At 40.5% G+C, this 19,053-nt stretch overlaps 1 protein-coding gene across 3 annotated transcripts in view; it reads left to right on the top strand.

Moving 5' to 3' along the window:
- KLF3 (KLF transcription factor 3) overlaps nt 1–17,077 on the top strand; it is a 42,139-nt gene extending 25,062 nt beyond the window's left edge. For all 3 annotated transcript variants that reach the window (XM_066632348.1, XM_066632345.1, XM_066632347.1), the window contains 4 exons: nt 5,955–6,435; nt 7,000–7,150; nt 9,816–9,976; nt 11,874–17,077. In XM_066632348.1, coding sequence (XP_066488445.1) covers nt 5,955–6,435; nt 7,000–7,150; nt 9,816–9,976; nt 11,874–12,055 — 975 coding nt within the window. In that variant the 3' untranslated portion in view covers nt 12,056–17,077. The remainder of the gene's footprint in view (nt 1–5,954; nt 6,436–6,999; nt 7,151–9,815; nt 9,977–11,873) is intronic.
- The last annotated feature ends 1,976 nt before the right edge of the window (nt 17,078–19,053 follow it).

Raw genomic sequence — 19,053 nt, 5'->3', positions numbered from 1 at the left:
AGAAGTATGGATTAGGAAACTCTAGCTTGATATACATTACCTGCTCCTGCAGTCTCTACTAATTTGCGCATTGGTAAGGGAGGGAGGCCATGGTGTCTAATGCACAGTACTAATGTTAAGTGTCCAGTGTGGCAAGTAGTGCATTGTTTTTGCATTTGAGCTGCAGCTTCTTGCAGTTTCATAAACTGTCAAGAAGTCAAACATTTTCCTGTTCTTAAAACTGTAGTTGATATCTTTGTAACCTGTGTGTCCTGGATTCAAAACCTTTTGGGTGGGTGGGGTGTGTGTGTGTGCTCCAATCAGTTTATATTAAGACTTGAGGTCAGAAAAATAAAACAAATTGCTGTACCTTAGCTATACCATATGGGTGTAGTTTCTAAAGGATTTGCTAAACTTATTCACATAATAGGAGGACACACCCAGAGCATTTTGTCTTCTTTATTTTGGATCATGCATTTGTGGAATTGTTACTACACACATGATGGATAGCTATATAGTAGATCTAATTGCAGTATCACCTGCTGACTACATCTAATGTGAAATGGTTAACATACTGCTTTTATGCTGGAGTAAACAATTCTTCCATATCACTGAATTTGGTAGAAAAACTATTTGCTACTAATAGTTATGCTCAGATGCCTTTGCTATATGAGCAGTGTCCACCTTGAGGACCTATGTTTGGTAGAAAGGTGGGGTGTACATGCTTTAAATGAAATAAATATATACAAATCTAGAACAGGAAAGTAGAACTTTACTGGAGGTTATAAGAGATTCACAGATTTCCTTATGGGTGATTAGGTATTGGGGAATGATAAAGTTGCAAAAAGCCTACTCTAACCAGCCAAGAGGAACTAGACAATGAGAGCATTTCCTGTATAGAATTTTGTGTTGAACCAAATATGAGACGCTCACAAACCACAGCAGGGCTGTTATCATTTTTCATGCCGTTCACCACTAGTACAGACAGACTAGTAAGATCCGTGGAGGTGACTCAGTGCAAATCAGACCCTGTAATAACAGACCCACCATGCTAGATTGTACCTCTTTTGCTTACCCTGCCTTTACTTGTTGAGCATGATGAACAGTGAGAGACTCCTGCCTGGTTACAGCGTTAAGGACACACAAGCCCAATCCTGAGCTGTGCGGGACTGCAGCAACGCCGAACATGCCTGCCACCGCATCCTGCACACTCTGGGCAGCTGCTGGCGGCTCCTCGGGAGAAGGGGACTTTTGTCCCTTCCCCCAGGTAAAGCAAATAGCCCTGCAATGGGGCTACTCGATTCTCTGCCAACCTGAAGGTCGGCAGTGAATCAAGAGCCTCCATGTCGGGCGGAGATCCCAACACAGAGGCTCTGGATCTGGTGAAGCTTTGCTCCCTCCCTACCTGCTCCCTCCCCTGGAACACCTCCTCCCCACCTCCCCCCACGTCCCCACTTACATCACCACTGCTAGGAGAGCTGGCGCACACTGTTCAGGATTGGGCAGTCAATTGCAGTTGGTGAGGAGACCTCAGATTATTTGTGCTGCATCCTGCAGTTGGGTGTCACTCACGGGGGCATCCTCAAATTAAGGGAATGTTTGTTCCCTTATCTCAGAGCTTCATTGCCCTTATGTCAGTGCTGGAAAGCACTGACATAAGGAGTTAGGATTGTGCCCTAAGTGCCTGAAAAAATGGAAAGATTTTCATTTCCCTGCAAAAAAAAATAAAATAACCAAGGTGGAGGCCATACAGATATCCTCTGGCAGGGAGTTCCACAAGATAGTTTCTAAAGCAGAGAAGACCCTCCCACACTGTTCCTTGTTTTTTAAGTCTATTATACGAATCTTGCCATGTTGCGTATGTGGCTCCTGCAGAATTTGTGAGTTCATAACGATAAAGCTGGTGATTATGAAAACATTTTATGATATGTAGCAACTTATTTCAGATTAACACACTGCAACTGTTTCTTTATGGAGCGTCCATATGTGGGTGGAGATCATAAGTGTGACCTGATTAATTGAGCTTTGTCCTAGATGTGCCAAGTGGAGAAATATAGCAACTCCTAGCTTATTTTGGTAATTTTTTTTCCAGTTTATATGTATTTGAAAAGCAACCTTTGGTCAAGGTAGGCATGGAAAATCCCAGGCACTTGGTGAATACCTAAAAGCTTAATGAAATATATTTGACTGGCTTCATCACAAATACTCTACCAGTATTTCCATAGCATCATAGTGTTTGCACATAGCAACAGGACTGAGAGGCCTCTAAAGAATATTCATAAACCAGGATTCAGAAATTTTTAGATAGTTCTGTGGTTTACCTTTTAGATTACAGTCTTTTGCACACTTGCTTGTATGCAAGTTACACCAAACAGTGTGAAAAGTGCTTCTGAGTAAATATGTGTACAGTTTGGCTACTTGCCAAGTTTCCTGTTGTTGTTGAAAGAGTCACGTCAATAAGATGTTGCTTCACCTTGTTGAAAAGCTACATTGGTACAAACCAAGCATTTTGATTCCCCAGTTTTCTGCTTGTCCAAATTGAAATTTCATTAATTTGTGTTTCTAAAACTTGTTGATATCTAACTATGCTGGCTTGTAATCCACCTACTTCCTTTAAAGAAACATTAGTGCAGTTTTTATATATTTAAACAATTTGAACTTAAATTAACCCACTTCTGCCCAGTCCACAGGTATGCACATTTGATTTCTGTTGTGAATATGCAATGTTGGGCAGAAATGGCTTAAGCCTTCCCTCTGAGTTTCTGGGTTCGAGATAGAGAACCACTGGAGATAGTTTGCCTTGCACTTCCTTGCTGTATTGTTGCTAAAGTGAGCCAGTGGTAGAGAATCTGCTTTGCACAGAGAAGGGCCCAGGCTCAATCCCTAACATTTCCAAGTAGGGCACAGAAATATTTCTGACTGAAGACCTAGAGAGTCTTTAACAATAGTGAGCTAGAAGTACCAATGGTCTGATTCCCTATAAGGCAGCTTCCTAATCAAAGAACAAGCCTTGGCTGCTGGTTTAACAGCTGTGTTAATTGTTATAATTGTAGCTTAATATATTTTTATAATGAATTTGGTAATGTCATAAACCACCCTGAAAATGCAGTTCAAGGTGCCCTATAGAAATGTGCTAAATGCAATTGGAGACAATGTGATGAGGTTTCTTCAAATACTAATTAACTTGGTTTAAAGCAGTGGTTTCCAAATTTGCCATGGTCATGGCATCCTTCTTTCACAGTTGCCCCTTCTTCCTGGCTCCCCTGAGTCCCACGATTTTTGATTGTGCAAAATTTCACACAATCAAGATGGTGGCACCGAGAACAGTCAGAATAAGAGGACATCCCATGGCACCCCTGTGATTTCACACAGTCTGGGAACCACTGCTTTAAAGGCATTTTGTCATTGGCTTCATTGTAGCAATATGCAAAAGTGCCCATAGAGGGAGTTGGTTTACACCAGATTCCCTGGAGACCATTCTCAGGCCACACCTTAACCCTCTTCAGTTGTCGCAAAACTAGAGGGCTAGATGGAACATCAACTGTAGCAGTTGATCTTTAATAAAGTATTAAGTGTGTTTTAAACTTTGAGAAGCTTGATGATGGAGAACAAGCATTGCTACTTGAAACTTTTGTATATTACAGTACCATCAAAAGAACATTTTCTTCTGAAAAGAGTATCCATGAAATTTGGTATCAGTGGGAGGTCCAAAACTGGATCCCCTGTGGATACTGAGGCCCCACCTGTAGTTTACAAATGGGCACCATGAAAATAAATGTGTGAATAGTGAATTTGGGCCATGAAAAGCAAGGGGTGATGAGCTGTGATGTTTCTGTGCAGGACCCAAATGTGTACAGGATAAGATCACATTTGTAAAATTAGTCCTTGTGATATGTTCTAACCATGCTATGCAAAATTAAAGTTTGGTAAATTAGCAAAACTGTTTTTGAATACATTTGGGCTTTGAATAAAAATGTTACAGCTAATATTAAGGTTTCAATTTCATGGCCTTTTGGTTCACTATTTACCATTATTAATACTTATATATTGCCTTTCAACAATAGTAGTTCACAAGCCCTCCCCCCCCCCATTTTCTATACATTTGTGTCTTTTTGCTAGCGCTTCATGCATCTGACAAAGGGCGCAATCCTATCCTGCGCTGGAACAGTCAAGCCAAGAGGCTTGCGCTGTATCCAGCACAGGATAGGGGCCAAAAGTGGCTCAACCAGAGACAAGGGAAAACATTTCCCCTTACCTCTGGGAATGGACCGCTGGCCCCTATGGATCTCCTCGCACCTGCGCCACCTCTTGAGGTGGCACAAGTCCAAGGAGAGCGGAGCGGCTTGGAGCCGCTCCATTCTCTCCGGGAACAGGTTGGGATCCAACATAACTGCTGAATCCCAGCCATACCACCTGCTCCCCGCCCGCCCCTGGGGCTGTCCACTGCCCACCCTCCCCCTGCCCAGGAATGCTTCCCTCCCGCCTCCTCCCCGCCCCGGCCCTGCCTACCTCAGAGCCTTGCGCAGCCAAACAGATGCAAGGCGTTCAGAAGAAGCCAGCGTGGAGCCTTGCGTTGGCCTCCACAGGCTGGAGCTTCTCTGAGTGCTGGCCCAGCTTCCTCCCGGGGAGGCGCAAACGTGCCTTACGGCAAGTCAAGGGCTGGATTGCGCCCAAAGTTACCCTCCATAAAAGTTTTTTCTGCACTAAATCTATGTTAAGATGCCACATGACTTTTTAAGTTCATACCAGTTTAATAGTGAGAATACAATTGTGTGTGTAATCAGTTTATACAAACTTAAGTTTGTCCGCAAAGGTCAAACTGCAGACATCATACAAAATTCTGGTTTAGTGTTAACAGTTGCCAGACTCACATCCCCTTTGTGTGTGACAGGGAGAAGTTTTCAACATTCATTTGTAATTTATAACAAACTGGGTTTTCCCACGATGTTCAATCTAGCAATCCTGACTTTCTGTAACTACAGTTAGCAAATAGTTAGGTTGAGTGACCAAGATTGAATTATTAATCCATTTATTTATAGATTTTAAATTGTCTTTATTCAATATGAGAAATTCCCTTTTTTTGTTTGTTTCCATCATAGAACATTATTTCTTCTTTGCTTATTAACATAACATACAGGGAAAATTAATACATCTTAGTTTTAATATATTTATACTAAAATATGCTGTTCAGTAGAAACATGAAAAATAAACCTTGGCAAAATAATGCAGCTTCTTTTGACTGGCACAGAAACAGCTGACAGGTCATTTCTGTGCCAGTATAGCACCACACAATGGAAATTCTTTATTCAAGCAGTCTGAGAAATTGAAAGGATATTGAGTTTTTAGCCTACCGAAGGCCCAATCCTAAACTGGCCCAGCACCAGCGCTGAGCCATAGCAGGTGCCTGGGTGCCGTAAATATCTATAAAGCATGTTTACGGGACCCAGCAAGCAGACAGGAAGAGGACATGCCACCGCTGATGTTGAGTGCAACTGCCAGGCAGTGGTGCAGCCTCTGGGGGTGGAGAGGAGGGCAGAACAAGGGCAGGGTGGGGAAGGAACCGGTCTGGGAGGGGGGTGGGATCAGTGGAGCTTTTCTCTATCCTGAACTCTGTGTCAGACCGGAAGGCCTGACATGGGAGTCTCTCAAGTCTGTGCCGGCAAAATAGCCAGTACAGACTTGAGAAAACCCACTGTAGAGTTTCGGGGCTTCCCCCAAGGAAACCTGTGGTGCTTTGCAGTGCTCGCTGGATACAGCAGTAGCCGCTTTGGCAGCACTGCTCCAGCAGGGAGTAGAAAGCTCATGCCCAGCTGCAATTCTATGACATTGTAAGTACCATTGAACTCATTGGAGCTTACTTCTGAGTCTATAAATAATTCCTGTTTTCAAAAGCATTTCTATTTTTGCCTGTTTCATGTGATGGCTTCCATTTCATCTTACCTTTCTTTCTGTGTCCCCTTCCCCTTTCATTATAGTCATTCAACTCTGGTTACATGGATCAAATGAAGCCCAACAAATACAGTGTCATTTATTCTACACCAAATATGATGCCCAGCAAATTCTACCAAATTCCAGAAGGATTGTGCAATGGTGTGCAAATAGAGCCTGTTGATCTCACAGTGAACAAGAGGAGTTCACCACCTTCAGCTGGAAGTTCTCCTTTGAAATTCCAGACTATACATAGGAGAGGCTCACCTGGACTAAACCTACATTCACCCAGCCCTCCAATGAAGAAATTGACGCCGCCTGGAATACAGCCATTTAGTATGCCATTAACTATCCCTCCAGTGATGGCAGCTCTTTCGCGCCATGGACTTCGAAGCCCCGGGATTCTTCCAGTTATACAACCCGTTGTAGTACAGCCTGTCCCTTTTATGTATGCTCCTCACCTCCAACAGCCTATTATGGTGTCCACAGTTCTTTCAGACGAGTTGGAAAATCCAAGTAGTGTGCCAGGTATAATTTGTTCTTGTGCAGTTTCCTTCCCATTTCTTATGCTTCAAATATAGATAAATGTAGGATAATTAAGTTGTTAATTACACTTACGCAGAGGAAACACAGGCTCCAAGCCTTACTCAAGCAAGATGTTTGCTGGAGGAACTTGTGCCAAACTTGTGCTAAATTGAGGGTGAGGAAAGACTTAACTATATAGCTGCCCAGAAAGAAGGGTGAGATAAGAATGTAATAAAAAATAGCATTGCAAAAAAAGTCACTAGTCCATAAAAATATTCAGCAGTTCATTTTCCCCCTGCTAGGGGCAGAAAGTGACCGTCTCTCTTCCAGTTTATAAAACCTTCCTGTCCATCAGCTGGCAGAGATTTTTACTTGCCACAGGTGACCAAGGAAAGTGGCTATTTACATGTAATTTTGTAGTATAGCATAGTAGTCAATTGTATAGACCTGCATGGATAAAATAATTCTGTTCAAATTCTAAATCCTATAGAAGGATGTAAAAAATGAAAATATGTTTTGAAGTCAAGTTCCTTTCTTTACCATTTACTTACCTTTTCTTTTCTGCAGTCCCTGTAATTGAATCTTATGAGAAGTCAACATTAAAGAAAGCAATTAAAGTAGAACCAGGCATGGAATCCCCTCAGCATGACTACTATCCTGAACAGATGTCCCCTCCATTGATTACCTCGTTGTCACCCCCTCAAGTAATGCTTCAAGAGTAAGTAGCTAACTGGAATCTTATCTCACTTGAGCAGAAGAATTAAGTGTGATTTCACATTGTATGTTAGATCCAAAAATAGAAGAGTTGCACATCAATTATTCGAAGGTACAAAAGAAACACTTGCAATCCTTGATTTTTTGTCCACTTTTTGAAAGGCAGAAGTGCTAGATGCAGAAAATGGAGGTCAGACATCCTACTTGGGAATTTGGGGGAGTGAGAGACCGGTCTAAAAAATTAGGGAAACTGAGCCACACCACTCTTTGTTCCTGTGTTAAATGTAAAAATAAAAGCAGTTAACTTTCATAATGCGCTTTGGTAGATTCTGCAATTTGAACTTGCTTCTATTTCCTCTACTTAAGGCTTTAGGTAAACATGAATGGGCTACTGAAACCCAATCACATAGCACAGCTTGAAATCTTCCCTTTGGTGTTCTTGTTTTACAGGAAATGCCGTTTAACCCAGGCAACCATCATAGCAAAAGCTCTGAGTGTGGGGGCATGAGAGTGGTTAAATAAACCACAACAAAATGATTTTATGGAAGATAATTTTACCTTTTGCAGAAATACCTCCTTGTGCTTAAATATACTTATCTACGGATTTGCTAAATCTTTTTGTATACCTACAATAGTGTTTCTCAACATTTGTTCACCATTGTACCACTTCACACGGTCCACCTATTGGAAGTACCATAGGAAGTAACGGGTAATGATGTCATCACCAGTTACTTCCAGATTAGGAGGTCAGTTGCAGCACACCAGTAAGAGGTCAAGGCAGATGTGGGGGGGGGGGCTTTTATGAATATGCAAAAAGTGCACACTGAAGCTCTTCCCACCAAGCTGAGCCTCCTACTGCTGCTTGTCAAGTTGCATTGCTGGTCTCACTGCCATGCAGCAGGGGTCTGGGGGGTCCCACGCATACCATGAGACACCACCTCAGGTACAACTGGTGGTATGAGTACCACTGGTTGAGAAACGCTGACCTAGAGATATTTTTTTGGCAAGTAAATAATACACTTTTTCACAAGTAGGATCCCATAAATATAATCCCATTTTTTCCACTATAAGTAAATGCCTTTTGTAGCAATCATAAGAATGATAGTAATCTTAATATTATTGTTAGACGGAGTTGCCATTTACACCTCTCTGAGAACATAACCAATGCAGAAAAATTACATCAGTGACATTGACTACTTCTGTAACTCAGTCACATGTATGTGCTTTAGAAACTCAATTACCAGTGGCAAAGATATGAAATTGTTTTTGGAACCCATGCTGCCATTATGACTTACAGCTAGGCCCTTTCTCCAGTTTTTTAAGGAGCGGAGATAGTACAGCTTACTGCTGTTATATATTTGGCCAAGAGCTTTGGGTGTTAAAGCAATTTTGAAAACTATACTTCAGATATCCTTATTTTTAAACTGCACACAGATGAAATACAAGATACAGCATAGTCTAACTGTCCTATTAGCCATCATGCCTTTCAATAGTAACTTCTGAGGATCTTCATTTTGAATTCTGAATAAAGCTACAAAGAGCGCAATTCTAACCCCTTATGTCAGTGCTGGAAAGCATTGACATAAGGGCAATGCAGCTCTGAGGTAAGGGAACAAACATTCTCTTACTTTGAGGAGGCCTCTGTGAGTGCCACCCAACTGCAGGATGCGGCACACGTCCCATTGGCACCACTATGCCAGTGCTGGAAAGCACTGACATAAGGGGTTAGGATTGTGTCCAAAATTGCTAAAAATGTAAATTAAGTTTTTTCTATGGTTCCTACATGGTAATAGATCTGAGTCATTTGCCATGTTTTTTGTCTTGCTCTAACTTGGATACTAAAGATTTTATCTGTTCTCAGTATTTGCCTTTTAATATTACAATCTAGTCCTAAAACTTGTAAGAGCTGTTTCCATTGAGCTTGTCTCAATTGTGGCTCTTGTGATCATTATGCTTTCTAATTTGTGCATGTTACCTGCACAGCACCTTTCAGAAAGCAAAAAAGCCAGCTATATTTAAAAACGCCAGAGAGACAATTTCAGACATCCTGTGGGTGTGTCTGACGTATACACATGTACTTTCTCTCTCCTCTACTTTTAGGAATTGACATTAGTAGTGAAGGGAGGCCGCACCCTTTTGCCTGCCCCAAACAGGAAGTTCTTAATTGGTCTCTAAAGGATGAACAATAAAGCCTCTTGAGTTTGGCTAAGTAGGCAAAAGAAGGGATGGATTTAATAATATGAAAAGGCTGTCAGCCAATTCATTTAAAATTTATTTTCTAAGCAGTGGAAAAGTATGTAAACAAAAGCAATGAAAGTTCACTGGAAGCACTAACTGAGAATTTAGAAAAACCTAAGCTTGCTTGTCTGAGGAAACAAGAGCCTGATCTTAAAAAATAAATGAAAAATCTTAACATGCTGTGAAGAATATCTCTGGTTTTGTTCATTTCAGAGAATGAATAAAACCACTGACAGGGAAGAGAGCCAAAATATTACCACTAAAGTCCATGAAATTTGCTAAGCTTGCTTGAATTTTTCCACATACATGTAATGTTGTTTCATGCTGCCAAAAGACAGAGGGATAGTGAATAAAGGAGCTTTGTGGTATACTGCTAAGAAAGGTATTTCTATGAAGATTTTCTATTTGACCTGTAACTTAACTTCATGTAGGAATCATCCTTCGGTTATAGTTCAGCCTGGAAAGAGGCCTTTACCTGTGGAATCTCCTGACACGCAAAGGAAACGGAGAATACACAGATGTGATTACGAAGGCTGCAACAAGGTTTACACTAAAAGCTCCCACCTTAAAGCTCACAGAAGAACACATACAGGTATGAAATGTATCTTGGTAACACTTTTCTTCTTAGTATAAACCTTAACCAGGCTCTGACAAGCTATTTCAATACTGGCTGCCATTTTTCTAAGAAGTTTATCTAAACGTTTTGGTTCTTTGTTACCGTAGCACAGCGATTTTCAAACTTTTTCATCTTACAGTACACCAACAGCACATTTGCTGCTACTGTTGGCTGCTTTCGCCATATACTCTGCAAAAGTATATGACCAAGTAGTGCTGTGCAAGGGGCCATTGTATCCATTCTAGAAGCATTAGGGGGAGACAGAGTAGCCCAACTCCATTTGTAGTATGTTGTAGGCCTAGAGGAGCTGCAAACATTAGCACAAAAAATGTGTTTATAATTGTACGTGAATGTCCTGAATAGTAGGACAACTGCAACAGCCTGCTGGAGTTGAAATTAATCCAGAGGAATGTAAAATATTATTGGAATATATATAATTCCATAGTTTTGTTCAAATAGTGAAGCCACAAACAAAGTAAAATAGCAACCTAAATGTGACCCACTCTACTGATTACCTACCAGTATTGTTAATGCGAAGAAAACAGCTCCATATTGTCATATTCCACATCACTTGTACCATGTGGTTCCATGCCACCACAATATTAGTGGCTCCGGTAGAGTGGGGAACTGGTGGAGGAAGTAACTATATTATGCAAGCAATCCATGTGATTGACACTTTTATTTCCTTTTGCTGTAAAGGCAGGTTTCAAATGAGCCCAGCCTGACATACTCTCTAATCAGTGCCAAGCCTCAATATCAGCAACTGTTCTCGTTTGAGGTTGAGGCCTGGAATTCATAAAGTGGGATGTTTGTCTATATTGGCTTAGTTATGTTCCTCTGCACACATTTCTGCCTTGCTTTAGCTAGCTTATTTTGCATGTCCATGGACCGATGAGTCAGTACAAGTTGCACTACCACACCCTTTTACATCATTGCTAAATTTGTCCCAGAGATACAGCACTGCATCTAAGTACCTCAAAATTTGTTTCTGAGTGTTATTTTTAAAGGAGATAGATCCATCTTAAAAGAACTATAGGGAAGCTGGGGGTGGAGGAGAGTGGAATGAGGGTTCTTTGCCTTTTTAATACATGGCAGTCACAAAAAGCAGCACACAGTTTTGTACAGTGGGGCCACTGTAATTGCATGCCAGCACCCTTGCAATGTTCCCCAGCACCAGTAAGCCAGTATGGGGGGAGGCGGGGGTGGGCAGAATGGAATGAGGGGGCAGTATTGGCAGTGGCAGTGCCACCAATATCCTATCCCTCTTCCCAGGCTTGATTTGTCTTCCCAAGTTCACTTAGACTTGAGCCATCGAAATTGTTGGTGTAGGTCCTAGTAGACCCAGTGAGGCAGCAAGAGCTTATTCCCAGGCAAGGGAACAAATGTTCCCTTACCTGAAGAAGACCTGCAGGGCTGCCCCCTCCTTGCAGGATGCAGCGCATGCTCTAGTAATGTGACAAGTAATGCTGACTGCAAACATCTTTCTCACCCAAGTGGTTGTGATATACCACAGTTGATTGCACAATGCTTGTGCTCGATGATTGTGGCTCCCACAAGATTGTGTGTCTGTGTTTGTGTGTAGTAGCAGAATCTGTTCACAAGTTTGCCCAGGCTCAAGACAAGAGTAAAAATGAGTGGGTGGGCCTCACAAGGAGCAGATATTAAAACACTCAGAGGCATGTTTTAAATGTGATGGGACATAGTTTCTTAACAATGGTGGTTTTTGGTAAAAGTGAAATAGTATACTTTAGGTTTTACATGAAGATATTGACTGAGAGGGTGATCACCATTCTTGTGTGTTCATGGAATATAATGAAAAACAATATTTTATGAGTTTTTTTTTTTTTTTTAAACTGCCTTTTTTAATCCTCAGGTGAAAAGCCTTACAAATGCACTTGGGAAGGTTGCACATGGAAATTTGCTCGCTCTGATGAACTCACAAGGCACTTCCGGAAACATACCGGAGTAAAACCGTTCCAGTGTCCGGACTGTGATCGTAGTTTCTCTCGCTCTGACCATCTTGCTCTTCATCGGAAACGCCACATGCTAGTCTGAATCTCTCCAACTATCTACATACTCCTTTTTATTTTTAACTTGTGCATTTTAATTTGGATTCAGCTGGTCTGAATCTCTGGATTTATCTCTTCAAAACCTTCCCTATGGTCAGTAATCAATGTTTGCTTGACCCTTCATTGCCCTTGCCACGGGTCAGACAGAAAGAATGTGAACACTTTTTTTTTTCCCTGGGGATGCTAAGCAAACCCTGCCTGCCAGCAAGTAGATTAAATATCTGTGAGACTAGGGGATCTTGTAATCAAGCTGATTCGTTTTGCCATGTAATCAGCCAGCATATATTGATCAAATAGTCACTGATGGAAATCCAGCCTGCTAGTCCTTGCCAGAGACACTGTGTACCCTGTGAAGGGCACTTGTCTCCTTTTGATGCTCAGCAATGCAATGAATGGACCTTTTCCAACATGGTTGGTTATAGAAGCATGTTCCACAAGACACTTTTTGGATGTTAGGAAAAAAAAATCCTTACCCTTGGAGTGAATGAAATTCTGGACTGATGAATGGTTGTCAACAGCAGATTTTGTCAATGTATAATGTTGTACATCCTGACCAATATTGCCTCCTTTTTTGTGGTGTGGTGTAGAATGCTAGCTTGTGTTTGCCTGGATACAGTGCCTCAGATTCATTAAGCAAACACCTTCACATGATATTGTTTTCTGTGTCCTGTGTTGCCGCTGTATGAATGGAACACCCATGGTACTCCTGTGATGTGGCATTCAATGATAAAATGTAGTAATCTACCTCACTGAGGAGGTGTGGTAGGTATTCTTCTCTCATCACTCCTCTGCATTTCCCTGTTGCCTAGAAAGCCTCTGACCTTGCCTGACATTGCTTAAAAACAGACACCATTTCAGCAGAATGAACCAAATCAGAGCCCTGTTAGAAATGAATTCCGTCTGAGACACTACCTTATTTATAAGATAATAAGAGACAAAATCTTAACTGCAGCATTTCTGTAACTCAAAACTTGTCAAAGAATATAACACATGGAAAAGGTGCACTTGTTGATCTTCCTTTCTTTTTTAAAAATGTGGGTTTGTTTATCCTTATTTGCCAAGTTCAACAAGAGATACTCATGAAGTTCCCTCAGTGTTTTGTAATGGAAAGTCTACATTCCCAGTTTCAGTGATTAAATACACATGGAAGGATATGTGAACAGAAATCCAGCAAGGTTTATCATATCCTCTAGAGATTTTGCTTAAGTCTACTGGAAGAATTTTAAGGACAGAAAGACTTGCACAGCTTACCAGGGATCTCACCTTTTGCAGTAAGAAGACTTTTTGTTAGTATCCACGGTCTTCTGGCTTTGTGCTAAAAAAAGAAGGGGAAAAACAGAGTCTAGGACTAATAAGTGGAATGAACAAGAAAAGGAAATACAAAAGATGCTAGAAAATAGTTTATTGAAATTGGCCACTGCATGCAAACACATTTCAGGTAAATAATCTTTCTGTGGAAGCAACTCTACTCTTTGAAGACTGTCATAAGTAGTGCCTTTATACTGGCTCATAGACTCTTGGCTGTATCCAAGAAAGTTGGAGACTACTGAGCACCATTTCAAGCCATTTCTGCCCAATGTTGCATATGCACAACAGGGATCAAATGTGTACACCTATGGGTTAAATCAATGAGAGAAGTTGTGAGGGACAAGTCCCATTGATTCCAGTGGGACCTACAGTGCAATTCGAAACATACTTAGATATAAGTTCAACTGTGATCAGTGGAATTTCTTCCCAGGTAAGTGTATTTAGAATTGCAGCCCCAGTCTTAGGATACAGCCTCATGTGTTGGACTTTAATAGTAAATTTCAATAAACTGTTTCCTATCACTGTCTATGATGGTTTCCTCTTGTTGTGCCATGTTGTTCTTTTTAAAAAATAATAATTTTAAGCCCTGGTACACTTTGCTCTCTCCTATTGAAATCAGTGAGACATAGAAGCCTTCAGCTTTGCCTGGATTGTGTCTTAGTCTTGGTGCCAAACACAGTGCTCCCACCCAGTCTAAATCTTGCACAGTGTGTGTGTTAAAGTTCAGTTACTGTATAAATCCAGGATACTTTTGAGCTCATTTAAATTACCTTCCCTCCAAGATGGCTCTCATTTGCCTATGCTCTGACGCCTTAGGAATATTCTTAGTGATCTGAGAGATAAAAAGTCAAGGCACTGGGGATGAGACTGTTAAATGCCTGTGTAGCGCAAGGCAATGGCAGAACATTCTGTAGATGCACATAAAATTTACAGCTGTTTTATGGGTTCATTCTGCATAAAAAGAAGAATTAAGGCAAGACTTCTTCCTGATGATTTTGGGAGGAAATTAGTACAATAAAGCTTTTGAGATTCTTCCATTCTCTAAGTTTGACACTGAACCCAGAGCTGTGATACTTGACTTTATTGGATATTCACATGCTTCTGATATGATCTTTCTCTACTCTAGAAATCAAGCCATTTCTGCCCAAGGTTGCATATATGCAACAGGGACCAAATGTGTACACCTGTGGGTTAGGGAACCTACAGAAGCAAAGGAACCGCTGCTAATTTGGTGTAACCAATCACTTTTTTTCCCCTGCTCTGTGTGTAATTGTTTCATGATCAGACCTTAGAAAGAGAATTAGAAATTTTCTAGACCAGTACTTGGAAAGGCATGAGACCTGTCCCAGCAGAAATGTGGCACACTTGTCCTGCAATCCTAGGCACCCTTTCCTAAGAATATTTCTCATTGAATGCAATAGGACTTCTAGATAAACAGGCTATTGCTTTGCTAATGTTGGTTTAAGCCAGAATAGCTGCACTGAAACTTATTTCCTGTTGAATTGCCAGGTAAATCTAGAAAACCTCTTCTGTGAAATGGAAACTCATCAATGGAAACTCCTGTTGCTAACATGAATGTGTACATGCTCTTAGTTTTCTCTTAGGAACTCAGGAGTGGAAAAAGTAGAGCAACTAGAATCCTGATTTGCAAATTATTCCTTTCAATCCTTACAAAAATAGTGTTAATATTAAAACCTAGTGATTAAAATATAAATATTCAGCATATATGGAGTGGATGGAATAGGATGAGGTCCCAACCTCATTTAACAATCCCGGTATCAGCCATGCTTAAGCAGAACCGAATAGGTGGTTTTTTTCATTACTTTATAGATGTTTGCTCAAAGTGTCTTTGATTGAAATTCCACACAGTGCGCTACCACTTTTGAGTTCCTTTATTGTGTTGTGCTGCTACATTTTTGTTCATAAAAATGTTTTCTGAAACACACGTTTTTCACCTCACAGAATATGATGTTTTAAAAAAACTTGGTACCAAACTTTGAAATTGCCAGTTATACTTCACTATTTTCCCAACTACTTCTGTTTAAAGAGATTTCTGATGAGAGTAAGAGGGAAGGGATACAATTGAAATGCAATACAATTTCAAACATCCCCTTTAGGAAGGCTTATCAGTGCCACATAAACATTAATTATGTGTAATCAGCTAGGTAACTTCAGACACATGCTAGTACAGGATTCTACATTTTCTGTGTATTTTTTCATGTGCACATGTACATGTGGTGTCATGTCTCTATGACAGCAACATGGTTCTAAAATACAAATCTCTTCTAAGTGGGATTTTTCTAAATACGTTGGAACAAAACTGTCACTGGGATTCAAAGTACTACTACTGCTTCAGTAAGACCAAGGGCTAAGCATCCTGAAACTTTTGACTTGGGGCAGGGAGATAGTTATCTTGCGATCACTAGTTTAAATTGGAAGCAACTTTTCTATTGCAGTCCACACTTGCTTTTGTAACTTCAGAATTGGAAAGGTTTCTGTCTAAACTCTTTTCTGAATCCCTCAGCCAAGATTTTAGCATGTTTTTCAAATATTCCAGGAAACCTAGCCAAACAACCCCCTCCAATTGGTGTCACACAGACTGCTCATGCGATTTCAGACTGCTTGAGCACATCTCCACTTTCTGTCAAAGTGACTTTTCAGGACAGTATGTCTGCCACATAAGAGGTTTCTATTATTATTTGTCCATCACTGTTGGAAGTAGAGGCAGTCTCTTGTGGGAGGGGAGGGTATTACAAGGCTCAATTGTATTTGAGGAAGCTGTTTGTGGTCCAAAGAGTAGAAAAGAAGGCTTGCTGTATCATTATGGCTGCAATCCTAACCACACTTTCTTGAGAGTAAGGCCCATTGAGCAAAATAGGACTTACTTCTGGGTAGACCTTGTTAGGATTCTGCCCTATGTCTCTGAACAAATCTTGTGCACTAGTAGTATTGCACTGTACTGGATGCAACTTTTACGCTACTGCTTTATGGGTAAAGTACCATTAAGCAGCATTTTGATGGGTTGTTCTTTTCCAAGCTGGATCATTCAGAATGAAGCCAATATTTCTGTAATGTGGTTTTAATTATGCACTGTAGTTCTGTAAAAACAAACATTTCTAATGTCAGAATCTGTCTTCAGGCTCGGCAAGGTGTACGTAGATGAATGCAAATCCTTTCCATTTGAACAAAATTGCAAAAGTATTTTACACATGTTATTTGAAAAGGGCTATAATAATTTCCATTATGTTTTACAGATATTAGCACTTTCTTGCTATTTATGTATTTTAAATGTTAGAGGGTCAAAATAATCTTCCTGCTTAGCATCTCTTAAAACTTTGCCTGCAAGCGTAGCAGGGATATTACATATACTTTAATACTTGTATAAAACTATGCAGAATTTTTTTAATAAATGTAATATATTTTATAAGCTAATAATAATTGGGTAATTAAAGGTTTCTAGCATGCATTCCTATCATTTGCAGATACTGAAAACATTTTCGTAATCTTTCTCACTAAAGATGTGAATGTTTAACGTACCTTCACTGTTTCTACTTTTGGTAGTCCAATGGGAATTCAGTAATGACATTTTGTCATGTCAAACTGTGAACATAAATTTGTACTGTACAGTCCTCATATGTTATATATAGTATGTTATATGTATTATACTTGTTAATAAAACAAGACAAATATTAAATGTCAACATGTAGTTAAGATTACTGTTTTTACACACATAGTTGGATGAGGCAATTGTCTCTCTTGACACTGTTGCCTTTTTATCTGTGGAGACAGATGGGGAAAATATGGACCCAAGTGCAAGAGGCAAACTTACTCCTGCCTTCCAATGTTCTGGCCAATGAGTGCAAAGACACTTATGACTTGAGAAATATTTGTTGTTAACTTTAACAGGAACTGGTTGACTTCTCATTTAGAAGCAGCAGCTTAAGAGTAGAATGCTGTAGTTGCAGGAACAGCCCTCTTGAGTACTGTTAATATTATTATGTCTAATACATACTGAAGAGTTACTGCCTGAACTCAGAAGGCTGGAATCCCATCACAGAAGTGCAGCGCAGGATTCCAAGAGTGACACACCAAAAAAGGAGGAGAGAAATAGAAACTGCTGAGGAAATGGAGCATTTAAAAATGCTGTAGGAGCTAAAACTCCCAGAGAAAGCTGCTGAATCATGAAAAAAAAAATTATAAACAGAGTTTTGATATACTCCAGTAGCAGAAAAATAAGATGAGCAGAAAAAAGAGACAATGTTCCTGAACATAAAGGAGCCTATAGATGTCCTTAATAGCTTGCAAAAGAGAGTGACTAAGATGATTACGGGGCTGGGGCACCTTCCTTATGAGGAAAGGCTACGGTGTTTGGGCCTCTTCAGCCTAGAAAAGAGACACCTGAGTGGGGACATGATTGAGACATACAAAATTATGCAGGGGATGGACAGAGTGGATAGGAGATGCTCTTTACACTCTCACATAATACCAGAACCAGGGGACATCCACTAAAATTGAGTGTTGGGCGGGTTAGGACAGACAAAAGAAAATATTTCTTTACTCAGTGTGTGGTCGGTCTGTGGAACTCCTTGCCACAGGATGTGGTGCTGGCGTCTAGCATTTGGTGGGTCACTGTGAGATACAGGAAGCTGGACTAGATGGGCCTATGGCCTGATCCAGTGGGGCTGTTCTTATGTTATGCATCTAAACCAAGATGGAAAAAGCTATGTGACTAGGGGCACAATCCTAACCAGGTCTACTCAGAAGTAAGTCCTATTTTGTTCAATGGTGCTTACTCTCCGGAAAGTGTGGTTAGGATTGCAGCCTAAGGCACTTATTCTTAAATGTAATAGTGTTTGTGTTTTATCAGTATTGAGGCAGCTAGTATTTAGATTCTGGCTGTTCAGCATTGATTTGCCTCAAGGGTACTTCTAAGCCCTCCCACTGCAAAAATTCCAGCAATGGCCCTGCTTTTCTCTAGCAGTGAGAAACATGTTATTCAGAATCGGGCTGGGTCCCCTGTACAGTACCTTATGGGTCTTTTATCCCATGTTTACTTGTGCCATTTTGTATAGCGAGTGACTGATGTACCATAGTTATTCCCCTGCAAACAGACCCAAAATTTCACTTCCTGCAGGTCTCCTTGGAGCAATTTCTGCACTGTCACAGCACAAAGTAACAGTGGCGTATGAAGGTCATTTGGCACCCGAGTCTCATAGAGTTTTGGCACCCTCCCCATGACAAAATTATTTTCAGTAATAATGATATGAAAAGTGTAAGAATAATGGCCAGAGAAGAAATGAACATTTTCTTTTACTGAACTTTATATTTAATAGGTTTCACATATGTAGTAAACAGAGAGCATAACCCAAAACAAAACAGGGCAGGAAAGCCTATCAAGATAACATGTAGTGGGCTTGTGGTCTATCATACATACAAAAGCAGTTTTGCTGTAATATAGAAGAAAGGCAAAACATGTACATTTATGAAGAATACATTTGGTTTTCTGAAATGCTTACCACAATCTATTTATTCCCAGTAGCAATCCCAATGTAATCCACTTTTTGTTAAAGTGTACACCTCTTGTTATAGGATTACCACTGTAATCTACTTTTTATTACATAGGGTGGATGTGTTTTCCTTTTGTGGGGGGTTGGCAATAACGTTTGCTGGAATAGA

Source organism: Tiliqua scincoides, chromosome 6, assembly GCF_035046505.1.
Source record: "Tiliqua scincoides isolate rTilSci1 chromosome 6, rTilSci1.hap2, whole genome shotgun sequence".
In the NCBI taxonomy this organism is placed as follows: Eukaryota; Metazoa; Chordata; class Lepidosauria; order Squamata; family Scincidae; genus Tiliqua; species Tiliqua scincoides.
Note: the sequence above shows the minus strand (reverse complement) of the source record. Positions and strands in the feature narration are given on the sequence as shown.